The 25,473-nt window shown below is 56.3% G+C and overlaps 2 protein-coding genes across 4 annotated transcripts; both read left to right on the plus strand.

Annotated features, from left to right (window-relative positions):
* The first annotated feature begins 297 nt into the window (after nt 1–297).
* Nucleotides 298–21,407, plus strand: STARD3 (StAR related lipid transfer domain containing 3). 3 transcript variants are annotated; one of them, XM_081027126.1, is made up of 15 exons: nt 298–465; nt 12,094–12,366; nt 15,042–15,119; nt 15,497–15,574; nt 15,699–15,752; nt 16,159–16,276; nt 16,470–16,568; nt 16,785–16,840; nt 17,202–17,294; nt 17,956–18,018; nt 18,187–18,282; nt 18,648–18,727; nt 18,819–18,923; nt 20,157–20,250; nt 20,669–21,407. In XM_081027126.1, exons 2-15 carry the CDS (start codon nt 12,145–12,147, stop codon nt 20,771–20,773), a joined length of 1,341 nt encoding a protein of 446 aa, XP_080883252.1. In that variant the 5' UTR covers nt 298–465; nt 12,094–12,144; the 3' UTR covers nt 20,774–21,407. The 3 variants fall into 3 exon arrangements, with proteins under 3 accessions (XP_080883252.1, XP_080883254.1, XP_080883253.1); XM_081027128.1 differs by lacking the exon at nt 298–465 and adding an exon at nt 11,295–11,355; XM_081027127.1 differs by lacking the exon at nt 298–465 and adding an exon at nt 11,625–11,834.
* TCAP (titin-cap) lies at nt 20,794–24,494 on the plus strand. The gene is made up of 2 exons (XM_081027130.1): nt 20,794–23,428; nt 23,639–24,494. Exons 1-2 carry the CDS (start codon nt 23,319–23,321, stop codon nt 24,030–24,032), a joined length of 504 nt encoding a protein of 167 aa, XP_080883256.1. The 5' UTR covers nt 20,794–23,318; the 3' UTR covers nt 24,033–24,494.
* Nucleotides 24,495–25,473: the final 979 nt, after the last annotated feature.

Genomic DNA, 25,473 nt, shown 5'->3' on the forward strand with positions numbered 1-25,473 from the left:
AGGACCACAAAATTTCTATATCCTACTAGAGATGGCTGAAAGAGACAGAGAGGAAAGAGGACAGGGGCTTCAAGAGCAATTGTGGATTCCTCCAAATTCCGTCCCCCCAGCACTGCCTCAGGAAATTCCCTTTTTTCCACTGTGCCAAGCCTACATGGCTCAATAACGACGATACCCCTGGGCTTCCCCATTCCCTAACTCTAGGAAGACCCTCTTGAAGTCTAACTTTAGCTGCAGCCCCGACTTCCGGCCCTTGTGGGTGGGGCTGGAGGACGTGGGGGAGGAGGCTGAGGCAAAGGGGCGGGGCTGCAGGACTACGCGCGTCCCGGTTCGCTCTTGAGGGCGGACTCAGCGGCGGAAGTGGCGCCGCCGCCGGATCCCCTTCCGCTCGGAGGCGTTGCGGGGGCCACGGAGCCAGACAGCTGCTGGGGCAGAAGAGCCTGGCCGGTGGTTGACATGGAGCAGGTGGGTCCAGCAGAAGTCACTAGGACCAGGTAGTGCCACGAGGGTCGTGTCTTGCTAGCGGATCCCGCCTCCCTGCCCGGTGTCCGTTCTTGGTTCCGTCCGACCCTTCTCACACCCCCCGCGTCCCAGGTTCCGCCCCCTTCCTCTGCTCGGCCTCGCTCCGCCCCGCGCGGGGTTCGGGGGTCCACCGCGCTGACCCTCCGCGGCCCGTCCACTCGAGAGGGTCCGGTTAGTGCGCCCCGGGTCGCCCTGCAAAACCCGCCTGTTTACTGCGATGGGAAAGGCGAGGGGTTGATGGTAGCTTGTATTAAGGGCAGGAGTTGGATATGGGGAGGGGTCAGGGTTCCCAGACAAGGAGGAAAATATCTACAGGTTCCTGTAAGTCTGCGTCCCACTGATATCCGGTCTCTCCCAACTTCCTTTGGAAATCTCAATGAATAACTTCCTAATTGACATAAAAAGGGCCCTTTAAAGTATCTTTCTCGAGTTCTGATAGGTGCATCACACCCCTGACAGTCATTTCTAATTGACATAATTGACACGTGACTTTTTTTTTTTTGGTTCCTCTGCGTCAGCATCTCCTTATTTTCTTCCTACTGCTCTGACAGAAGTACAGTTTCACATTCTCCTCTGCTCCAGCCCTTCTGTACACTGAATCTGGTTGGTCTCATCTGTTCCGGGGGCTTCAGCTTTACACCGCCTAAATACCCGAACTACGCTCAGCTCTACAACTTCAGTGCAACCCCTCCCTGGGGTCGCAGACTTGGCCTTCTAGCTCCACTTCAACTGGAGCTCACTGTCTAAACTCGAAATGGTCTTTTCCCCTGCAGACTCATGCTCCCATTCCAGTCAGAAACCTGGGCATTATCTTACATTTCCTCTTCTCCCTCAATTCTCACATCTAAGAGGAGACTTAAGTCCGTCTAACTTCCTGAACATGGTTCACACCTGGCCTCACACCTCCATCTCTTTGGTTACTATCCTTGTGGCATTTCTCACCAGGATGACTGCAGTGGCTTCCCAGCAACTTCCAGGCCTGGTTGCCTGCAACTCAGTTTCCAAACTGTAACTCTTGTGATCCTCTTAAAACACAAGTCTCATAGGGTCACTACTTTGCTTAAAACCCTTTGATGGCTTTCCATTGCCTACGGGGAAGGCTGAATTCCTAGCACAGTTTGCAGAGCTCTCTATGATCTGAGCCTCCTGTGTACACCCTAAGGTCCAATGATATGACATTGCAGCATGCGCTTGCCCACACCTTGCTATTTTGTGTCTCTGCCTTTGCACACACAGCACCTTTACCTACAAAGCCCGTTTTATCCAATCTGCTGGGCTACCTTCTGCTTTTCCTTTAGTGCTCTGCTCAGGCAGCCTCTGGATCACCTTCTCCCCACACCCAAAGGCTAAATATTGCTCCTCTGTGTCCCTGCAACACCGTCTCCATAATAGCATAGTGGTTGAAAATTCAGACTTCTAACTCAGACTTCGTGGGTTCTCATTCTGTTTTGTGACCTTGATGAAGTCAGTGCCTCAGTTTCCTTATTTGTAAAATTGAGATAGTAATGTGCCTACCTCATTGAGTTATTGTGAGGATTAAATGAAATAATGTGGGTATAGGACTTAAAACTGAGCACATGCACGAATGCTCAATAAATACATATTAGCTATTGTTTATATAAGAACAATAGAGAGCAGTGGTTATGACTTTTAATTTCATAAGCTGCTTAAGGACAGTTGATGTGGCTTCTCATTCTGTCCCAGAGCCCCAGAGCCTGGCTCTTTCTCAGTAAGTAAAATGCTAGGGTGGAGGGCATTGAGGGCAGGATCTGGATTTATCGAATGAAGATTCGAGAGTGAAAAAGACCCAGACTGTGAGTCTGCTCAGGAAATGAATCTGGAAATGGATAAATTTACATGGCAAGCACTAATTCTAGAGAACTGCATGAAGCTTGGGGAACCCAAGGCAGAAAAAGGCCAAGAATGGCTTCCCAAAAGAGCCGACACTTAGTGAAGGGCCTTAGTGCAAGACGATGAGTTTACCAGAGGGAGGTGGAGACCGGGTGGGCTCAGAGAATGGAGAGCGGGGTCCTCTGAACGTAGCTCTTGTGGGGGGAGGGAGCGGAGGTAGGCAGGAGAGCAGAGGCAGCCTCCTCCGCTGAGATTGGGGATTCCTTTCCTCCACTGGCTATGAGGAAGTACCCCCTTAGGTTAGGAGCCTGTGGAGACCATGCCCTGGGGTGATCTGAACCATGCCCTGGGGGCAGGCCCCCTGGGTAGGGTCAGCCTGTTATCTGGGTCTGTGCTTTAGACCTGAGGCGGGGCCTTTGTTCCTGCTGCTTTGCCTGCCTGGGATGCTCATCCTCCAGGCCTCCGGTGACAGATGGGACAGATACAGATTTTTCAAGGCCTCTGTCGGATGGTTCCTCCCTGTGGCTTTCCTAGCCTCACCCCAGCCTGGGTGAGATGCTCACTTCTCTGGGAGTCCATGGTCCTTTGTTCTTTCCTCCCTAAAAGCGCTGACCACAGCGTGGTACCATTTCTTTTTTATCAGCTTCCCTTACCAGACTGGGGGCCACTGAGTGTCCCCAGCCACTGTGTGCTGCATTAAACGGGCTCTCACACACCTAGATTTGTGCAGGTGAGAACTAAAATCTTGTACATTTGACACGTATTTGTTCCAGGGAGTGGCAGAGGTTGTCGGCTCCATTTTCAGGTGAGGTAGCTGAGACTTGCAGCTAAGGTCAGAATCACTCAGCGGGGACTTAAGAACTGTCTCCCAACTCTAGGTCCATAGATGTCTCTGGAAACTGCCTCAGGGTCCTGGTCCCCAAAGGGACAGTTGTCACATCAGTGGAACAAGAGACAAGGAGGCCATCCCATCTGACCAATATATCCCTCTGAACTTTTTCTGGCTGAGAAGTGGCTGATCCTGGCTTTTGTCCCATCTGGGCTGGTGCTGGAGGAGTGTGAGCTGAATCACCCCCACCCCTGCCGGAGAACTCACTTTGATAAGTGGGCTGATAAGACTGAGATTTCTCTGGAAGATGACTGGCCCTTTCCACACTGACCTTGAGAACTCGACCTCATTAGCCTCAAGTTTTACCCAACAGCTCTGAGGGGTGGGATGGGGCCTGAGTAGGCCAGGGTCGTAGAGTCAGCTGGGGGCATCCAGACATTTAATAGGGCCTGGCATGTGGAGGGGGAAGGAGGGCAGAGAAGTTCTCCGTTTGTTAGGGTTTCCCAGTAAACTGTACTGTCAGAAGCCCTCTTGGGCAGGAATGGGAGGGTACAGTACAGTGATGAATATAGTTTCTGTTTTGGCTTGACACTTCCCTTCTACTTCCCCAGGAGGAAGGGGGAAATGGAGCCTGGCTTTAGCTTTGAGATCTCATTTGTCACTGCCGCCCTGTCCTCCTCGTACTGAACTCCTACTTCTCCAGGGAATATCCCAAACTCTCTGTGGGTGGGGTGGAGTAGGGGCCAGTCAGCTAACTGTGCCAAGGTTGATGGCATGGGCCATCGAGCCTTGACTTACAGGAGTGCCTAATAAGTGCCATCCTGGGTCAGCTACCTGAGGCCAGAGCCCATCCTTCCCCCCAGCAGTACTGATGGGAGCTTCAGTTTGGGCAAAGCGCCATGCTGGATATGCCTGGACCAGAGGGCCCTGCCTCTAACCCTACCCGTGGCCCCTAATAGTGGTAATATCTACTGTTAATTAGTCACAGGCATTTTGCATGTGTTATTTCTAATCCTTTTAATAGCTCTGTGAAGTGGGCACTGTGATACCCCCATTTTATAGATGAAGAGACTGAGGTTCAGAGATTGATTTGGTCAAGGGCACACAGCCTAATAAAGAATATCCTTGGGTTTTTGACTCTAGGTCTGTTGACCAACCCCAAATCCATGCACTTTACCCTGTTCCAGGGTGGGCATTACAGATGCACAGAGCAGTGAACTTACTAGACATGCGGCATAACCAGACACTCATGGGCTCAAGGGAAGACGACTTTGAGGCTCAAGTCTGTGTCAGGGAAGCGCTGAGCCAGTCCTGACACCTGGGGTTGGGGCAGCCTGGAGGGTAAGGGAGAGCTTTGCCCAGGAGGTGACATTTGAACTGGTCTCTGCAGAGTCAAGAGTTCTCCCCCAGGGGGAGGAGGTCATTCTAGAATGAGGAAGCGGGGAATGGACGCACAGAAGGGAGACCAGCAGGCCTTGGGTGTCCTTGTAGCAGCCAGTGGTTAGGAGAGTATTGGGGGAGGAGTATTACCCCTCAAAGCAAGAGAGGAGTGCTGGGGTCTTGCCAAGTGAGCGAGTCCTTCCTCCTTGACCTTTGCTAAGGAATTTAACTCACCTCCAGTCCTTTTCCTGCAAGTCTGGGCTCAGGGACGGGAGGGGAGCAGCCACCCTGCCTAAGGGTGTCCAGGAAACCAGTTCCTCTTGCCCACTGGTGGAAGGGGTGTCTGGGCTCTGGGCAGGGTGAGACATCAGCAGAGGATGGAGTCCAGCTCCAGGAGAGGCAGTCTAGACCGGACAAGGCGTTGGTGTGTGCACGCGCACCTGTAAGGAAGGGTGTAAATAGTCCTTCAACACATTTCCTGAGTGTCCGCTATAAGCCTGGTGCTATTCTGGGTGCTGGGCATGCAGCAGTGAGCAGAGCACTGGGGGTCCCTGCTCTCATGAAGTTGGCATTCCAGTGGGAGAAGACAGGCAGTAAACACAGACTGCTAAACACATACTATGAGCCGGTGATGAGCGCTGTGGGGAATAAGCAGGGTGAGTGGATGAAGGGTGGGGCTAAATAGGGAGTTCAGGGAAGGCCTCTACAGGGACACAGAGACCAGAATGGAGGAAGGGAACAATGCAGAGACCTGGGGGAGGAGCTCCAGACGGAGGACAGGAAGTGCAAGGTCCCTGGGGTGGGAGCGTGCTCGATGGGCCCAAGGAACAGAGGGGGCCCAGTGTGGCTGCAGCAGAGGGTTCAAGGGGAAGAGGCCAGGGGAAGAGGGTGCTTGGAGGCCAGGGTAGATACTTTGGCCTTAACTCTGGGCCAGCCGGGAGCCATTAGAGGTTTGGGGCGTTGGGGAGGTGTGCTCTGAGTTTTCTCTGCTCACTCTGGCTGCTGTGTTGAGAATAGACTTGGGACAAGGACAACGGGGTGGTCAGTAAGCTGCAGCAAATGGGGGATGACAGTGGGCCGGTGACGTGGTGGTCGTGGTGAGCAGTGGGCAGATGCTGGGTGGATTTTGAAGGAAGAGCCAACAGGATTTGTGGGTGGTTTGCATGTGGAAGGGAGGGCACTGGGCTCTGCACAGGCCCTGGCTGGGTGGCTGTTAACCTCTTTGGGGTCTTTTGACACCTTGCTTCCTGTCTAGAAGAGGCTTTGGAGACAGCAGTTGCATGTCTAGGACCCATTTAGTGGGTCCCAGTCCAGCGTGGGGAGGAAGCCTCCATGTCTCTGGGGTCAGCTCTGCCCCATCCTGGCTGGGAGACGGGGCAGGCTTCTCCAAGCTTCAGTCTCCTCCTCCTATCCCATCGCTGTAGTTCTTGGGGGTGGGGGTGGTGATGAGTAAGGGAGAGGATGTCTGCAGGCTGCCACATGGGCCACTGCCAGCCGGATGTGTTTCTTCTGTGCTGGCCCATCTGGATGGACCGCAGGCCCATTTGGTCTGCTCTCCTCCCTCCCTAAACCAGCTCCCTCTCAGGCTGGCCATCAGCAGGACAGGGCCAAGGCCAACCTGTTCCACACCCAGAGCCTCTGCCTCTGTCCGTCTGTGGATTCACCATTAACCTCGGCATTAACAGGGCAGCTTGACCCAGAACAACACCAGCCCTGGCCTGAAGCGATCTCACAGAGGCAGTCATAGCTCAAGACTTGTGTCTTCCTCTAGAGAAGAGGCAGGGATGTCATACGAGCTAATCCTCTGTGTCAGAGAGTGTTCTAGGCCATTACTTTTAAAAAGTCATTAATCCTTATAATACCTGTAGTAAGTGTTGTTATCCCCGTTTCACAGAGAAGAAAACTGAGGCACAGAGAGGTTCCGTGACTAGTAATGTAGGAATCCAGGATTTGAACCTTCTGGTTTGGAGTCCAGTTTTTTCTCGGCGTCACTGATTCCTCCTGATTTGTGCTGAGTTAGGGACCCACTGGAAATCCCCTTTGGCTGGCTGGAGCTAATGCTAGCACTTCCTGAGGATGCAGAGCGTGGGAGGTATTGCGTGCCTGTGTCCACTGTCCCCTCGGCCCTGGGACAGGGTTTGGAGAAGCCACACTACCCAGAAATGTGGACTATTTCTGGATATATATGAGATTTGTTCCCCTATCCTGAGTTCACAGAGCACAGCTCTCTGGAACAAACTCTTAACTGGTCCTTGTACAATGTGGCCCGGCCCTCCAGAGGAGGTTGGGAGGTGGGAAAGGTCAAGAAGACTCAGGTGGCAGAGGTGAATGTCTAACGCACTTACTGTGGTGCCCAGCACTATTCTATGCACTTCCTCTGCATTGCTATCTCCTCTGATGCCCCAGACAACCCAGGATCAAGACAGGTATCCCCAGATCCCAGATGCAGCCTCTGAAGCTTGCACAGTAAGGGGCATTGTTCAAATTGCAGCCTGGCCTCGGCCAGGAAACACCAGCTGGGAGCTGCAGGCAGCTGGGGTGTTGAGCTGCAGAGAGATGACTGGAGCTTGTCCCTGGGGTGTGACTGAAGGCTGGCAAGGAACCCTTCTGCATCTCTGCCACTTAAGAACTGGAAATCAGAACCTGGCGGTGGGTGATAAGGCGGGGAGATGGAAGCTTGGGACTGCAGTGGGGCTGGGCACTGGTGGGAAGGGGTAGTATTTGAGATCAGGTCTGATACTCCACCCCCCCCCCAGCCAGATCCTGTGGGGGGAGCCAGAACAGTCCCCCCCCCACTTCCTGCCCCCACCCCCACCTGGGAATTCACCTTTGCCTAAAGCTGGAATATCTTGGCCTTTTTTATGTATAGATGAGGGAACTTGGGACTGAGGCTCAGCGAGCTTGCTCTAGGTCACCTGGCAGGTGAATTGTAGAGCCCAGATTTGAACCCAGGCCTTTTGGGGAGATTGTATTACACATCACTGTAGTGTATAAGCCCTCCCCCTCGTACACACACATTCACACACACTTAATTTCCCTCTCACCTGGATGACCTTGCCAGCTACTTGTTCCATTTCAACCACCACTGACCAAGCACCTGCCTACCTCCTCTTGACGGGTACATAGATGCCAGCCTGAGAAGGTAGCAATTATCGTTACCTTTTCTATTGTGGTGAAATACACATAGCATAACATTTACCATCTTAACCGTTTTTTTTTTTTTTAACATAGGTGGTAAGTTTTGTTTTGTTTTTTAATTGGGGAACAGTGTGTTTCTCCAGCGCCCATCAGCCCCAAGTCGTCCTTCAGTCTAGTTGTGGAGGGCACAGCTCACTGGCCCATGTGGGAATCGAACCGGCAATCCTGTTTGTTGTTCAGAGCTCACGCTCTAACCAACTGAGCCATCCGGCTGTGCCCCATCTTCACCATTTTTAAGTGTATGTCTGTGGCATTAAGTACAGCAGGTCCTCAAACGTTGTTTGGTTCAACATCGTTTCATTAGAACGTTGCCGTAGGAACTTAACTCTTGTTTATATCAATTAGTTTCGTTATGCGTTGTCTCCAAGTCACAGAAACTATCGAGGTTAAGTAAGGACTTACTGTATATTATTGTTGCCTTTATTTAATGCAACTGAAGAAACTGAATCTCAGAATGCTTATATTTGCCCCAGATCGGACAGCTAGTTAAGGGGAGACTGAGATTTGAACCCTGATTTCAGAGTCCAGTTCTCTTTTCTGCCTGCTGCTGTCTGCCCTGAGCCCAGGACCCTACCCCAAAGCTCCTACTGCAATTGGGCGGTACTAGCATTTCCTGGTGAGTAAGGCAAGGCCTGGGAGGGGGTGTGAGCTCCCATGCCCACCCCTCCCCTTTGCTTCAGGAGCTTTCCACTGTTCCCGAGACCTACTTGCCTATTCCTCTCCACCCTTCTTTCCAACCGAGGGTGATAAAACCTCCAATTCCCTCCCTCCCACTCCCCCCAAACCTTAGCAGTTCAGCTTCCGTAAACACACATCCAGAGTCAAGTCTGTAGCCATCCTGTGTGGACTCCTTCACGCCACATGTGCCATTCCACTCCTGACACCTCTAAAGGTGCAGGGGAGGGGCCAGTGACAGCAGGTGGTGGGCTTGGCAGGGGAGTGTTGCTCCCAAGGGTCTGGGTGGCAGCCTCACATCACTCATTCCTGCCTCCCCCTTCTCAGGAGGGTGGGCGCTGTGGGGTGGAAGCGAAGTCTAGTTGTTCTGCTGGCACTGCCACCTTCCGCCCTCAAGGACCAGAGAACAAGTGCTTTGGTTCTCTGGGGACTGCTAAGCGCAGTTCCAAGCCAAGATGTTTTTCACCTGTTAGACTGGCAGGTGGTCTGAGGGGGCTCAAAGGCCTTTTGAAGCCATCTGAGGGTGCACCCAAGGAGGTGCCCCAGGGGTGAACCCAGGGTTCGAGGAAAGGCTGACTAGTGGGGCTCTCTGTGGCCACTTTCTGTGGCAGGCTCCACGACAGTCCTCGTTTTATCTGTTTTATATATTGAGGTTCCAAGTAAGGTTTTATTTTATGTTATTAAGTTTCTCTTAAAAGGGGTTTTAAAAAAACCACTGACCTTTTTCCTTGGTGAAAAGGACTTGCCCAAAGTTACTCGGAATTAGTGCCTGTGCCAAGACTGGGCTCGTTTTACTCTACAAGCTCTGGCGTATTTGGACTCTGAGCTGCTGTCATGGGGGAGGGTGATAGAGAACCCCCCCCAACTCTTGGCCAGCCACCCCCAGCCCTGCTTCAGAGCCCCTATGCTTGGCTCCCGCACACCCTTGCGTCTGCAGCTCCCAGGCTCCGTGACACCTCTGCTCTCAGCCTCCATCTGTGTCTCTCGCTTCCACAGGGATGTCTGAGTATGTGTCAGCGCTCTTGCCACTCTGAGTGCCTCTCACACCCAAGCTGCTGCCACCCAATCCTGCCCCCAGGGAGGGAGGGAGAAAGCCAGGGGGAAAGACAGAGGGACACTGGAGCAGACTAGGAGTAAGGAAGCCATAGTGCCCTGCAGCGAGATAGGGAAGAGGGAGAGACAGGGTGAAGGCAGATAGAGAAGGAGCTAAAGAGAAAACTGGAGAAAGGGAGAGAGATGCTGACCTGATGGGGGTGGAGAGGGAGACTCATAAAAGGGAGAGAGATGGGGAAGAAGACGCAGACAGCGGGCGAAGTAACGATGGCGGGGACGGGGTACACAGACACTTACAATGAAAAGCTAGAAAGGTCGTTTGTGAGACAGACAGGAAAGGGGAGAGATGGAGACAGGTCTGACAGGAGATAAGAGGGCTGTTAGAGACAAGGAAATGTCACCTGCCCAGGAGCTGTGGCCCTGTCGCAGTGAGGGATACCCTGATCGTGCCGTCTGGCACCAGGTCTGGCTGATAGATGCTGGGGGGTCATGGCCAGTGGCCTGTCACCTCCTCCTCTGACAGCCTCCTTCTGGAGCGGGGCCCGGCTTTCCTTCAATACCCTCTAGATGAGCTTGTCCTGGGGGCCCCCAAGAGTGTGGTATTGGGGGTGGCCGTGAGCTGGTGCCTGTGCTGAGAGCCGTCAGCTCCTGTCCACGGGACTTATGTAGAGGCAGAGGGATAGACCAGCTGGCTTGCTCAGAACCTCCTGCTGGCCACCAACTAGGGGCTTGTTTTGGACCTAGTAGATTGAGGGGGCTGTGGCAGGTAGTAGGTATAGCCAAAGTTTAAAGGAAATAACGAATCAGGAGAGAGACTGGTTAGATCTTGCCTTCTTAAGGTCAGGGACAAACATCTATGGTTCCCTTTCCACTGGCCCCAAGTCAGTTCCCTGCTGCTGACCTGTGAGAAGACTCAGGGACACTCTTGATGGAGTCCCAGAAGTTCAGGCCCCACCACACTCAGTCAGCTCCTCTCTGGCTCTCGACCGAACCTTTTCTTCCCCCATCCAGGGCGCAGGGCCTCATTGGTCCCTTGTCAGCCAGTTGATGGAGCGGAGACCTTAGGCCTGGGGGCTGTAGGGAGGGAGTGCCCTGGGACCCCTTTTGTCTCTAGGGTTCTTGAGAATTTCAGCCTTAGGGTTGCACAGGCAGTTAAGGGATAAGTAAGTGTCTACCTTTCTGAGCCTTGTCTATCTTACCTGTAGAATAGAAAGAACCATCCTGCCCTGTGTCGGCCTGAGTCGGCCTGAAACAGTGTCGGCTGTGGGTAGTGTTCTCTGGGCAGTGGAGCCTTGGCTAGTGGCTGGTTCTTGTTCTCTTTAGGATCTGCCCTGGTCCTCTCCGCTGCATAGCACGTTGCTGAGGGCCAGGGGAGCCTCTGGATCAACAGTCAATTATTCAGCACCTGTTAGGCACCAGCCATTGTGCCAAGCACTAAGAGATGGCAGTGACCAAGTCAGGAAAAGACCCTGCACCCGTGGCGTTTGACAACAAATAAGATCATTTCAGTGATGAGTTCACTGAAGAATGTATATATATAAAACTGTGACTGGGAACGGGAGGCAGGAGGCTCCGAGGTGATGGCTTTGGAGCAGCCAGTTGAAAGGACAGGAAGAACATTCCACGCAGCAGCTGAGAGAGGCAGGTTCAAGGCCCCGAGGCCGGACTCGGCTGCCACTCTGCAGGATCTGAACGCAGGCCAGGCTGGCAGTGGTAGTGAGACGGGGGCAGGCCTCTTGAGAGGAGCTGTAAGAGGAGCATGGTCGAGCCACACCCCGCAGGCCTTGACTGCAAAGGCATGTGAGGAGGGCTGTTATCCAAGGACCCATGGGAGCCTTTGGAGAGTTGTAAGCGGGGAATGGCAGGCTCTGATTTATGTTTTGAAAAGCTTTCTCTGGTTGTTGTGTGGAGAAACGGTTGTTGCAGGGTTAGAGAGGCAGCCTGGAGACGCCCATTAGGGGAAAGTTGTAGTGTCCAGAGGAGCACCCACGGTGGTTGGGGCCGAGGTAGGGGTTGGGGGACTGCGCTAGAGAAAAGGGACCAAGACGTCCTTCCTCCATACCCGCTGTCCCAGTGCTGAGCACTGCTCTAGAGGTCCCTCCCAGTTGCCATGGACGAGGGGGTGGGAGGATAGGGCTGGCTGCTGGGAGGGAATGTGGCTTTGTGCTTGGAAAACAAAGAACAGAGCTTTGGGCCCTCTCCTCCCTGGGGGTGGGTGCAGGCCGAGGGAGGCTGTTGACAGGACCAGAGGCTGAACCACAGGGCTGGGTTTGGCCGGAGTAGGCTGTGCCCCCAGGCACTGGGGAGGACCCCAAGCCCTCCACAGGTGAAGTGTGGGGCCACACGGCTTTGCAGGGGGTGGTGAGGAAGGAGGCCCAAACGAGAGGAATGCTCAAACCTCTCCAGCCCGGAAGTCAGACTGCTGGGGGGAATTGGGGCAGAGAGGGCCCTGGGCTGGGCTTGGCACGGGGTAGGGGGCCGCGGCAGACGTGTTTGGGAGCCAATGGGGTCCCTGGAGGCTGTGTGTGAAGGCATGACATCGGTGACGCAGACCTCCAGGACCCTGACATCTCGCCTCCCCCCAGGTGTGCCTCTGAAGCCCCGCCCTCCCCACCTGGGGGTGGGGGCCCACCAGGATGAACAAACTGTCTGGGGACTTGGCCCGCGACTTGGAGCGCAGCCTGCCGGCTGTGGCCTCTCTTGGCTCATCGCTGTCTCACAGCCAGAGCCTCTCGTCGCACTTCCTCCTGCCACCTCCTGAGAAGCGCCAGACGATCTCTGATGTCCGCCGCACCTTCTGCCTCTTTGTCACCTTCGACCTGCTGTTCATCTCCCTGCTCTGGATCATTGAGCTGAACGTGAGTGAGTGGGGTTGAGGCTGGGGGCACACGCCGTCTTGGTGGGGACACCTGGGCCTTAGTCAGTAACATGAAGAATGGGAAGAACAGCTGTTCTCACCTATCGGAGAAAGAAAGTGAAGCTCAGAGGGGTTGAGTCACTTGTCTAAGGTCTCTCAGCAAGTATGTGAGGGAGGCACGTTTGAACCCAGACCCTCTGGCTCCAGAGCTTGCTCTTGATCTCTGCGCCATACTGCCCCCCTAGTGGACACTCTTGAGAAAGGAGGGGAGACCCCAACCGGCTCTGGTTGAGCTATTGAAACCTTTGTCTTCTTTCTGCCTTCCATTGCTCTCTGGCTTCATTCATTCATTCAGCAAACATTTTTTGAGCCCCTGCTGTGTCCCAGGCACTGGGCCGAAAGCAGAGCACAGTGAGGAGCTGACAGTAAAAACTCCCAGCTCTCCCTCCCCATTATGGAAACTCCTCCAGTGCCCCCCAGTTTGGCCTCTCTGGGTTTGGTGAGATGCCACCTAGCAGCCTGGAGACGGAGCTGCCCTCAGTGCAGGGTCAGCACCCCTCTTCCCTGTGCCGTGCTTGGCCAGCGGGCAGAGCAGGACCTGACCGCAGAGGCGGGAGTTGGGGGAGTAGAGCACCCCAGACTCGGCCCTATACCTGCTCCTCCTCTATTAGCTGTGACCTCTGCAAGGGAGCCTCTCTGAGCCTCCCCTCCTTTCCCCCTGCAAAGGGAGTCAGAGCTCCGGATGGCAGATGCTTGTCCTCCAGGTCTCAAGCTCGAGTGACAGGAAAATGATGACTTTGTTGGTAGAAATGAGGAGTTTGGAGAAGGGGCTGGTTTAGGGCTGAAGAGGATAAGTTTGATTCTGGGCATATGGAGCTGGAGGGCAAAGTAGGGCTCTGCGGGTGACTGTCCCTTGTGCACAGAGATGAGCTGGCACCTTCAGCGAGATAGAACCACAGCCACAGGGGACCTTAGGGACCATTTTACTGATGAAAAAGCTGAGGCCCCGCAAGGTTTGCGGCCGTTCAAACAGCTTCTGAGGGCTCAGCAGTCTTCCTTTTGAAGGTCCCATTCAACATCAAAGCAAGCACTGAAGCTACCCACATCCTTCATTCAATATATATTTCCTTTCCAGAAAAGAGCTGAAAATATTTTGATAACTTTACTTTTGAAACTATGTGGCTGTATTGGCTGTAATAGCTCAGCAGTCATCATGCATATTTGGCAATTCTTGCAAAGTGAGAAAACCGAACCTCCAAGTTGTTTTCAGATGTCATGAAAAGTTTCAGAACGCTGGACTTAACATTTAGTAGAGTTACCGTAATGTCTCACTTGGTGGACACTTAATTAAAATTTTATTCATTTTCAGTTTTGTAATTTTACTTTCGTGTTTTGGAGCCTATATATTTTTAGTTCTCTAACAGTCTATGTGTTGCCCAGTGGACACAAGGACCCCAGCAGGGTTACAAGAGCTGCACTAGGGCTCGCCACCAGATACTGGCCAAGCGGGGACCGGAACTCGGCTCTCCTGAGCCCTGATGCAGTCAGCACAGGCCGGTGCCCAGGTGGAAGGGAAGGACAGTTCTCTGGACAGAGAAGGGCAGAGACAGAGCTGTGAGGGGTGGGGACGCTTAGGGGTGGGAGGGGCTGTGGAGCCCAAGAGAGAGCCGTCTGAGGAGGAAAAGGCGGGCCTGGGTGGGGTGGGGTGGGGTGTCAGGCCAGGGCATGGGGGTGCTGGCCTCTGAGGGGCTCAGAGTGGTCCTGAGGTAGAGGCACCCGGTGGGAATGTGCAGGGGGTTTCTCGTGTCGGGGTGGGGGTGGGGAGGCAGTCCGTAGAGTACCAGAATCACACGGGAGCTTTATAAAGGTTCCAGATGCTCAGCTCTCCCTGAGATTCAGACTCGGTGGTCTGAACATCTACATCTTTAACGAGCCCCCTCACCCCCAATTCAGATCATCTACCAGGGATTAGAAGTCTACGTGTCTACGTGGTTGTGAAGGGTCTACCCCCTCAGGCTGCAGTTTGGCTTTTGGCACCAAACCAGGCCCCCTCACTCCCTAGCCGAGGTCTCAGAGGTCTCACTGAAAATGTGTGGGTGGCTAGGGCAGGAACAGGGGCAAGGACAAGCCTGCCCACTCTCCACACTGTCCTCTCCAGCAGGGTGATGGATTTTACCCATTAAGCACAAACCTAATCAATTGATTTGCCACCTGGGGCTCCGTCTGACACCACTGCCCACCCCGGCCCCCATCACCCCAGATAGATGGTTGGCTAGAAAGATGTGTACTGCACCGGTGGGAGGGAGATGAAATTATGTGCAAGGCAGGCTCCCAGCACACTGTCTGCCAGCCCTGCCTACCTGCATGGCCCATCGCGTCCTCTGCACGTCCCCGAGGCCCTCCACGCTTACCCCTTCCTGGGCGGTGTGCCCACAAGCATCAGTGCCTGAGCCCAGCCCTGCCTTTCTGGGCTGCCTGGACCCTATTAGTACTGGGGTCCCTGGCCCCTAGATGAGCTCCCTTGGTGCTTTGGGGACCTCCTTGGGTGGTGGCTTAGCATTGACAGCCTCTCCTCCAGGTTTCACCCTCCCCCTGCGCTGCCCCATTCTGGGAGGTGAGGGGCAGCCCAGGGGATTGGGTTCTGCCTGCAGAGCTGTTTGTATCTCTCTCTTTCAGACCAACACAGGTATCCGGAAGAACCTGGAACAGGAGATCATCCACTACAACTTTAAAACTTCCTTCTTTGACATCTTTGTGAGTGACCTTAGGGTCCTGGGGGCAGGGAGGGACATGACTCTGGCTGGACTCTCTTGTTTCGGCGATGCACATTGTCACCTGATCAGGGAGACTTGGCTGCCATCCTCAGGGAACCTTCGGTCTGCAAAAAGCTTCTTAAATGAGGGCCCAGCTTCAGAGAGTCCCCTTGGGAGGGGGAAGAGAAGACCCTGTGCAAGAAGGTCACATCCAGATTGTCTCCAGAGAAACCCTGACTCAGCCATTCTTTCCTGAGGCGTGCACACCCATGTGGAGGGGCCCTGGGGGGAGCAGGACTAGAGGGCGATGCCAGCCTGCAGCAGGGGTAAGGGACATTGGCTTGCCTGTGATGGCTTCCCTGCCCCTCCCCACCCCAGGTCTTGGCCTTCTTCCGCTTCTCAGGACTACTCTTGGGCTACGCGGTGCTGCGGCTCCAGCACTGGTGGGTGATTGCGGTAAGATGCCACTTTCCGGGCAGCTCGGGGGCCCTGGTGAGGCTGGTGCAAGGGAGGGGCTGCAGACTCACTCGCCAGCCTCCGTTTTCCCTCTCTCCTTCCACCTCCCCGCCCCCACCGGCAGGTCACCACGCTGGTGTCCAGTGCCTTCCTCATCGTCAAGGTCATCCTCTCTCAGGTCAGGGGCTTGGGGTTTGGCTGGTCGGGTGGGCGTGGCCTGCGGGATGGACTTCTCCTAAGGGACTATTTCTCTCATTTTGGGTGTCTGCCCTTGTTGTCAAGGTTGGGGTAAGGGGATATCCGGTCCTTTGATATTTCCAAGGAATTATCTTCACTGGCTTCTCCCACTTGCCCCCTGGCAGCCCCAAGGACAGAAAATTCTTCTTCCTCCAGCCTAACCTTAGTTTAGCCTGCTGTAGAATCCATTCATCCATCCAGAGGCATGTGCCGTAGAGGGTCCCCAAGCAGCCCGTACCAAGAGTGGGTTGTGGTTGTATGCCAGAGTCGGCAGCCCCAGGAGGGGCCTGAGCTCTGGGTTGGTTTGGGGTGACCCCTGCATGGAGCTCAGCGCCCTCCCTCCACAGCTGCTCAGCAAAGGGGCATTCGGTTACCTGCTCCCCATCGTCTCCTTTGTCCTTGCCTGGTTGGAGACCTGGTTCCTTGACTTCAAAGTCCTGCCCCAGGAAGCCGAGGAGGAGCGATGTGAGTGCTGGGGTGGGGCAGCGAGGGTCATCCCAGCCCCAAGAGAGGACAGTGTCAGCCCATGGAGCCACTTGTGAGCCATCTTGCCAACCCGAGCAGCTTCCAAGAGTTAGCCCGGGGCAGGGGAACCCAGGCTGCTGAGGCCTTAACGTCCTTGGTCTGGGACAATGGCTGCCCATGTCTGCTTTCCCAGGGTATCTTGCTGCCCAGGCCACTGTCGCCCGTGGACCCCTACTCTTCTCCAGAGCTCTGTCCGAGGGCCAGTTCTATTCACCCCCAGAATCCTTTGCAGGTGATGGGCTGGTGGGTGGGGGAACTGCCTTGAGGGAGGGGATTTATAAGGAGTGGGCTGGGCTGGATCTGTTGTTTCTATTCCTTCTATGGGTTGGTTCCCTAGGGATAGCCAGCCTCCCACACACACTGCCATCCGCCCCTCATCCTGCATTTATACCCGAATCCTCATACCTCCCCACCTCTTCCCATTGTCATCGGTGCTTGTTCTCTGCAGGGTCTGACAATGAATCAGATGAAGAAGGTGTCGGGAAGAAAAGCTTCTCTGCCCAGGTATTTGGCCGCCCACCCCCACCCTGCCTTTAGAGTGGCCAGCACTGGCCTCAGCCAGGATGGGCAGGGGCTTCCCAGCCGAGGGTAGACCCCAGCAGCCTGAATGCCAGGCAGTGCCCATCTGAGTGTTGACCACACTATCTGTCAGGCCCACTGGTCTACCTCATGCCTGGGAACCAGGGGGGAGCAGCCACAGCCACAGCTCCTGGCCCCAGGAATCCTGCAGGGCCCAGGAGACGAGTCACACCTCACATGTGGCTGGGTCAAGCTTCCATGGGATGTGTGGAGTGTCTAGAGAAAGAACCAGCCACAAACAAGGTGACCCCAGAGTGACCCCATCCCGCCTCCCATCCCTGGCCAGGAGCGGGAGTACATCCGCCAGGGCAAGGAGGCCACGGCGGTGGTGGATCAGATTTTGGCCCAAGAGGAGAACTGGAAGTTTGAGAAGAATAATGTAAGAAACCTCTCCCACCTGACTCGCCCATATGTGTTGGGAGTTTTTGTTCCCTTTTCTGAGGCCTAAGAAATAAGCCCGAGGATTACCAGGGTTGGAACCATATCCCTGCCCCAGGAGGTGGGGCTGGGCCCTGGGGTTGGCCACGTGGTAGGAGGTCAGGATGGATTAGATGTCTCTAGTGCCCCTCCCCCCGCTCCCCCCCAAACACCCCCCTGCCCTCACCTCCCTGCTGCTCTGCTCTCTCAGCTCAGCTTTGAAGGGGAAGCCAGGCTTCTGCCCTGTGTCTGGTGTTTTGTTTCATGATCAAAACAATATTATCTGAAAAGATGGCAGAGGGCTTGGAAAACGGGGAAAACATCCCTGTCCCTTTCTCTGGCCAGTTCCTCTGGCAGCCCTTGTTGGCCTGGAGACACGGTTCTTCGCGGTTGCAGCCACAGCTGTGCTCCTGTCTTTTAACTTGATAGCAAAAGCCTTTCTCTCCTTGTTGCCGGACATTTGTCAGAACCACTGTTTTTTAACGGCTACTCAAATATCCCCAGATTCCTGGAGTTTTCTGCCCTGAGCTGTTAAAAACCTGACTTACCTGTCACCCATTCGTGTGCCACCAGCCCCCCATGCCCTCTCCCACCCTCCACCCACCCTTTTGTCCCTCCCGTAGGAATATGGGGATACTGTATACACCATCGAGGTTCCCTTTCATGGCAAGACATTCATCCTGAAGGTGAGTGAGGGAAATGGCTGTTCTGGCATGTTCTGGAGCGTCCTGCTCAGTCTGGGACTCCAGAAAGAGGCCGAGGGGCCTTCTGGCAGGTTTTTCCCTCCAAGAGGGAAGGGCTGGTGTGCCTGAGCACAGCTGGCACCACCTAGCCCTCCGCCCGCCCTGCCCCAGAGCTTCCTGGCCTGCCCCGCGGAGCTGGTGTACCAGGAAGTGATCCTGCAGCCCGAAAGCATGGTGCTGTGGAATAAGACAGTGACCGCCTGCCAGGTGAGCTGAGCCGGGGGCCTGGCCTGACCACGTCTCGGGGCAGAGGCGAGCGACATGGCGGGGCGGGGCCATCATACTGTGACCAGTTACCCCCAGGGGGCCCTGAGTCATAGCATTGAACTGCTGTGTGCCTCTGCTTCCCCGTCTGTAAAACGGGGATGATGGCACTAGTGCTTCCTGGAGAGGATCGGAAAATGAAAAGGAGTGCTCACAGGGTCCAGCCCAGGGCCCGCGAATGGGAATGGCTCTTAAGGGGACCTGAGCAGATAGCAGGCTCGCCTGGGGGTTTCCTGAAGTGCTGGGGCCCTGTCCCTGGGGTTCTCCTGGGGTGCGCTGCACCTCATGTCTCCCCTGACGCCCCACAGATCCTGCAGCGAGTGGAAGACAACACCCTCATCTCCTATGATGTATCCGCAGGGGCTGCGGGCGGTGTGGTCTCCCCCAGGTGGGTAGCCACCAAGCTCCTCCTCCCAGGCAGGCCTCCTGCCCCTGCATCTTGGGCTTGGCACCCCCTGACCTAACTCTCCCTCCCCCAGGGACTTTGTGAACGTCCGACGCATTGAGAGGCGCAGAGACCGATACCTGTCGTCAGGCATCGCCGCGACCCATTGTGCCAAGCCCCCTACACACAAATATGTCAGGTGAGCCCCACTAGCCCCTCCCTCAGTGGCTGTGAGGACAGGGCAGGGTACAGTATGTACAGCTGGGCACTTTCTCCTGCTGAGGCCACCTTCCTAGCCCCTGGCCCACTGGGCTTTACCCCTCCCGACTCCTAATCCCGCTAATCGGCTGCTCTCTTGGCTGGAGACTTGGGGAATAATGGCTGGAGGGTGTAGACCAGGGGCCAGGGATAGGGCTGGGAGCCATGAGGCTGCACTAGTCCGGCAACCTGAGCAGTAGGCTCTGCAGCCTGGAGCTGAACTTCCTTCCTGAGGGGACTCGAGTCCCCTTTCCTCATCTTCTCCCCTGCCTTTCTCCTGGAGAGCTCGGAGGGCTCGCCAAAGGAAGCAGAGTTTCACTTTTCCTGCTGCCCGTTCCAGGGTGTCCTGCAGTTCTCTTTGTGTACCCGTGCTGCAGGCGGCTCCTCCCGGCACCCCCCTCACTCCTCCATCCTTCCTGGACTTCTGCACAGAGCACTGTTCTTTGAGTATCAGACTGAGGTTCTGCTCTCGGCACCACCACAGTCCTGCTGGCTGATGATGGGCAAGCTTGTTTCCTCCTGGGGTGCCGAATTCCTTATTATTGGAGTGGGCTTAAGAGTGCTCAGTGGAGGGGTGGCTGGTTAGCTCCATTGGTTAGAGCATGGTGCTGATAAGACCAAGGTTGCTGGTTCCATCCCCGCATGGGCCCCTGTGAGCTGCTCCCTCCTTTAAAAAAAAAAAAAAAAAAAGTGGAGCTGTGGGCAAATTAAATGACCACAGGATGTGAACCATGCAGCTCAGGCCTTGACTGCCTCCTGAGATGGCGCCCCCTCCTGGAGCCCACCAGCACTACACTGTCCACTGAGTTGAGCAGGGGTGAGACGTGCCAGAGTAGCCCACCCCCTCACAGCTAGAGTTGACCTAGAATCACTGGACAGAGTAGATGAGGGCTGGGAAGGTGGTGAGCTCCCAGCTGGGAGTGCTCAGAGGGTGGTGAGCTGGAAGGGGGGTGTGCAAACATTGGCAGGCTGCGAGCATCACATGGTGGGTGGGGATGGAGGGCTGTGGCCTCTGGGACACCTGTCCTGGCCCCCACTCAGGCAGGGTAGCAGTTGCTAGGTCAGCAGCTCCCTTCTCTCTTCCACCCCAGTCCAAGATGGGCTAAGAATGGGGTGGGGAGTCAGGGGCCTTTCCTGGTTCCAAGGTCCCCCCAATTGTACCTCTCTTCCTTAGGGGAGAGAATGGTCCTGGGGGCTTCATCGTGCTCAAGTCGACCAGTAACCCCCACGTCTGCACTTTCCTCTGGATCCTTAACACAGATCTCAAGGTGGGGGTGCAGGGCAGGCTTGGTGGAGTGCAGGGGGCTGCGTGACCTTGGGAGCTCCCTGTCTTGCTCAGCGTCTCCCCTACTCCCTGCCTCCTTTCTTACAAATTTGGGGCAGTGTCTGGATGGTCTCGGCCTGAGTTACTGGAGGGCCTGTGCCTCCCGGTTCTTACCTCTGGCTCCTGAGGCCCCACGGAGGGGTGGCTAGCTGCCAGCCCCGCCCTTTCCGGGTCTGTGTAGCTGGTGCCAAGACCTGGGCACAGCATGTCCTTCTTGCCAGGGTTGAGGGGGAGAGGGTGGCCCAGGCTGCATTCCAGAGCTGCACCTGCATTGTAGCCCCAGCACTCCCTGCTGGTGCCAGTTGAGGGGGGAGCCCCTGCTGAGGACAAGCCACCCTGGAACTCCTTCCCGCCTTCCTCAGGGCCGCCTGCCCAGGTACCTCATCCACCAGAGCCTTGCAGCCACCATGTTTGAATTTGCCTTTCACCTGCGGCAGCGCGTCAGTGAGCTGGGAGCCCGGGCATAACCATGCCCTCTCACCACCCTGGGGGCCTGTCACACAGTCTCTGGAGCCAGAGAGAGAGGCCGTGGGGCTGCCTGCAAAGGACCTGGCCTCAAGCAGTGGGAGAGAGAAATGTCCTCTCACAGCAGCCCCCTGGCGCCAAGCTGCCACCCTCCACCACACTTCGCTGTGCCTGGGAGCCATGGCCACAGCAGGTTGTGGGGTGGAGAGCATCTGGACCCCGGGGCTCTGCCACTACAGCGGGTGGGTAGTGTCCTGCTGATGTTTACAGGCATGGCGTCCCTGCCTCCTAGAGAAGGAGGTCCTCTGTCCCCTGCCAAGCTGGGGACAACATCTGGATTGGGAGCCTCCGCCTTGGTGGGTGAGGGCCAGGGCTCTGGGCAGGATGGAGACCAGAGCAGCCTTTTCACCGGTGGTAAGGTACAGGAGCCCTTTCAGTGGCCTGCTCTCGTCAAGGTTTTTTAGGATTATTTAAAGGGTCTGGGACCTTTTTCCACATGTACTTGTGGGGCAGTGGGTGGCAGGTGGGGATGGTGGGTGCTGGCAGTGAACCTCTGCCTCTCCCAGGTTCTCTCCCTCCTCCCAGGGCCTCCTTGGGGACCTTTGTAATTTGAGCCAATTAAAAACATGAACTCAGAAGAAAAACCACCCTCTCCAGCTGGGCCTGTTGAGGGAAGAGGAGGGCAGCACCATGCAGGTGGGGAAGCAGTGAGCCACCTATCACCATGGCCAGATACATGACACTCTCTCTCCCCTGGAGCCAGCGGGGACCCAGTTCCTGGAAACACCCCCCTTACCCCACCCCAACACACACATACTTTCCTGAATGGGTCAGCTGGGCAGATGACTGGTCAGAGAAAAATGTCCTACCCCCATAGGAGGCTTCCTGTGAGGGAACGTCAGGTTAAGGCCTCCAGTAAAGGTTTGGGGAGAGGTAGGAGAGACCCAGCTGCGCCCACAGCAGGCTCTGGCTGTTCCTGGGGTCCCAAAAGAGGTGGGGAGCCTGGAGGTGGGGCCTGGGCTTCCTGGTCGCTGAGGCCCCACTGGGATCTTAGCCTCTTGAGCGCCACTCACCTACCGCTGTGCCCCGCCACACTCACAAGGGGCAGCATCGAGTCGTTCTAGGTGAGGGCCTGGGCGCTGCTCTCTTCCCTTCACGTCTGCAGGTTTTCAAAGGAGTCGACTTGCTTAGAGCCAGGGGGGCCCATGTGGGGCCTGGCTTGTGTGTGACCCTGGGCAAATCTGCATCTCAGCTTCCATTTCTTACTTTGTAAAAATGAGACTGACTACATCATAGAGCTATTATAAGATTGAAAGATACCAAGAATCAGGCATAGTGCCTCAGTAATCAAGAGTATGCAGTTCTGCCCCCAGTGGGTGCTTGTGGGTCTTACCAGCCGCTGGTGCCGTGCTGTCCCCACAAGTCCTTAGCTCAGCTCCTCTCACTGCCCCTTCTGGTGCCCTTTTTGCATTGTCCACTCAGCAGTGCCCTTGTTCCTCCCTCCCACCATGCCCACCACCCTCTGTGCCAGCTGGGCGCTGGGCTGTCCCAGCAGCCATCCTCCGATCCTGCTCTCCTGAACCAGAGCCAGGCCCCTCCTTGGTGACACTTTGGAGTTGGCAGACCCCAGAGCTTTGGTCAGGCTGTTATGACCAGAAAGTGGGGAAAATGAAGCCCAGAAAGGGGCAAGGACTGTCCCATGGTCACACCTGTTTATAGCTGACTTGGGCTAGAGCCAGATCTGCTGACTGCCACTCATCGGAGCCCCTGGATTGCCATCTCACCCCATTTCACCCCACTTGGGGTGTTGGGAGTAGAGCTGGGGGCCACTCCCACACCTACTCCCTTCACTGTAACTGTTCCAACCTGGGAGACCACTCTGACCACTGGCCATGGGGGAAGACGACACCTGGCAAAGGTCTGTGCCCAGACTCCCAGTGTGGAGTGAACTGCCAGTATCCCTGTCAGTGTGGTGGTGGTCGGGGACCAGGCCTTTGGATGCAGATGTCTGAGGACGTGGTTGCCCTGTTAGTTCCTGTTGAGGGATTTGGTCCAGGGATGTGCCCTTGAGCCCAGTCAGAGGACAGCAGTGGGGCCGGTGGGGGGGGTAGCGGGAAGCTGACCACCTGGTCCAGAGCCCAGAGGGGCCTCAGTTCCCTCACTTTCCTGCTCTGTTTATGGACAAACCACTGTCTTCCCTGGGTAGGGGGAAGGGGTGGGGCAGAGGGCAGGTGCCAAGATGGCACGAGGCTGGGCATGTGCCTGGTCTCAGACAGTGTCTAAGGCATGTCAGACACCTGGGGGTGTCGCTCTGAACCCCTGTGCCTACCGCAGTATCTTGATGTCTTCAGAAGCTGACCTCCAACCTGGGGCCAGCCAGAGTCCAGGTACCCCAACCCCCGCCCCGGGCCTAGAGTTCCCCATCAGACCTTGGCTCTGCTTATAGCATCTGACACCAAAGGGGCTGAAAATAGCCCCTGGAGGAGGGGGAGGAGGGGTCTATTTAAAGGGCCTGGGAGGAGCAGAGCTGAGGGAGTGAGGCGGATCATGGCCACTTCAGAGCTGAGCTGCCTGGTGTCTGAGGAGAACTGTGAGCGTCGAGAGGCCTTCTGGGCTGAATGGAAGGATCTGACGCTGTTCACTCGCCCTGAGGAGGGGTGAGTGCTGGCTAGCCGGGGTCCCTCCTCTCCTCCCCTCGAGCACCCTTGCTGAGTCTTAAGAGGCCAGAGCACAAAGTTCCTGGGGGTGGGAGCAAGGGAGAGTGACGTGGAGTCACCTCTCCTGCACCCAGGGGGTCCCCCCACCCAGCCTGTGACTGGAGGGCAACAGCTCTCAGCAGCTCCGTGACCCCACCCTCTCCTCCCCAGTTGCTCCCTGCATGAAGAGGATACCCAGCGGCATGAGACCTACCACCAGCAGGGGCAGTGTCAGGCGCTGGTGCAGCGTTCCCCCTGGTTGGTGATGCGTATGGGTATCCTGGGCCGCGGGCTACAGGAATACCTGCTGCCCTACCAGCGGGTGCTACCACTGCCCCTCTTCACCCCCACCAAGATGAGTGCCGCCAAGGAGGACCGTGAAGACACCCCCACGCAGCTGCAGGAGCTGCTGGCACTGGAGAGAGCCCTGGGTGGCCAGTGTGTGGAACGCCAGGATATGGCAGAGATCACCAAGCAGCTGCCCCCTGTGGTGTCTGTCAGCAAGCCAGGTGCCCTTCGTCGCTCTCTGTCGCGCTCCATGTCCCAGGAAGCACAGAGAGGCTAAGAGGGACTGACTCGAGCTCCACTGTGCCCACCCTGGACTGGGCCCTTCCTGGCTAGGACCGTGGAGGGGAGCTGGTGGCCATGGGTGCTTTGTAGTTTGCCCAGAGTTGGGGGCTAGAGGAGGAGGGAACCAGAGGCCAGGATGCCTGGGTCCTCTGAGTAGCCAAAAGGAGGGGAGCAAAGATAGTGGGCACTGAGGGTAGAGAGCTGGCACCAGCACAACTGAGTACCCCCAGCGCCAGGCGGAGGGACAAAAGCTGCTGGTGAGGCTGAGAGGTCCCTGAGAGGGGTGACTCTGGGCCAGGACGGCTTCAGAGAAGGACAGAAAAAGTGTAAGGGGATCTCGGAATTACCGGGAAGGAGTCTTGGAGAAGACAGGAGGGAGGGGGACGTGAAGTGGGCAGAGGCAGGCTGGAGCCCCCAGCACCCCCGTTAGCTGCAATAAATGCTCAATCATGTTTCAGTTTCATGTCTTTCCTTGTAGTTGTGGGGGCCAGCCCATTGGTGCCCCCCATGCTCACTTCTGGGAACAGGCCCTGCATCTGAGCTAAATATGGCAAAGCTAGTGGGTACATCCCGTTTGGGTGGGGGGAGGAACAGAGCTGTAAACTGGGTGGCTGGCCAGTCCCCCTTCTGTACCCTGCCTCTGCTGTGTAGTCCTGGTCTCCGTGTCCAGTCCCCTGGCACTGGGCAGTGCCCTGGAGGCCAGTTGGCATCCAGGGTTTGTTTCAATGATCTCATGGAGACTACGGAGGGAGCTGGCACCAGGGCTGTCCTTGGCGGGCATCAGGGTGTGGACGGGGTCAGTGACCCCCAGGCTGACCTGCCTCAGTTCTGAAGCCAGACAGAATGAATCCTTGGCTGGGGTCAGGTGCCCCCCCTCCCTCTCCTGAGAGCCCAGGGCGGGTTGTCAGGGTGGGGGCGAGGGGGGCTCAGTTTCCTGTCTGTCACCCCTGCAGCTGTGGTGAGGACTCATGTTCCAACCTGGCTGTCTGGCCCAACAAGGAGACGCTTTCCCCTTGGGACAAGGGGTGGTGGGCAGAGGTGCACAGAGGAGGACGGGGGCCCACCTGGGTAGGGGCTGGTAGCCCACCCCGGGTAGAGGGGCCCCATTCCAGGAAGACCGTGGAGATAGCCCTGCAGCCTCCACTTCCTATTTGAGGGCATAAGAGAGGAGACCCCGGCATCTCGGCAGCCTGGTACCTGGAACACCAAGCAGCACCGGCAGACCTGGTCTGGCCAGCTCCCCGAGAGAGGAGAGGAGAGGGGTCAGAAACTCCAGGCGCGGGAACTACAGCCCTTGGCGGCCGAGCGCCGGATGCGCCCCTTGGCTTTGGCAGCCTGGGAAATGCGCCCCGCGCTCTCCCGCCCGCACCTGGGTGGCGCACCTGGGAAGGCTCAGCTGGAACGTCCCGAGCCTTCCGCCCTCGGCAGCCCCCAGA

This window comes from Rhinolophus hipposideros, assembly GCF_964194185.1.
Source record: "Rhinolophus hipposideros genome assembly, chromosome: 20".
In the NCBI taxonomy this organism is placed as follows: domain Eukaryota; kingdom Metazoa; phylum Chordata; class Mammalia; order Chiroptera; family Rhinolophidae; genus Rhinolophus; species Rhinolophus hipposideros.

Bases quoted from the DNA above. Each gene is read 5' to 3' on its own strand.
- STARD3 (XM_081027126.1), top strand. From the start codon at position 12,145: ATGAACAAACTGTCTGGGGACTTGGCCCGCGACTTGGAGCGCAGCCTG. The intron at 15,120-15,496 runs GTGAGTGACCTT...TCCCCACCCCAG, and splicing joins CTTCCTTCTTTGACATCTTT to GTCTTGGCCTTCTTCCGCTT. The intron at 18,283-18,647 runs GTGAGCTGAGCC...GACGCCCCACAG, and splicing joins AGACAGTGACCGCCTGCCAG to ATCCTGCAGCGAGTGGAAGA.
- TCAP (XM_081027130.1), top strand. From the start codon at position 23,319: ATGGCCACTTCAGAGCTGAGCTGCCTGGTGTCTGAGGAGAACTGTGAG. The intron at 23,429-23,638 runs GTGAGTGCTGGC...TCTCCTCCCCAG, and splicing joins TTCACTCGCCCTGAGGAGGG to TTGCTCCCTGCATGAAGAGG.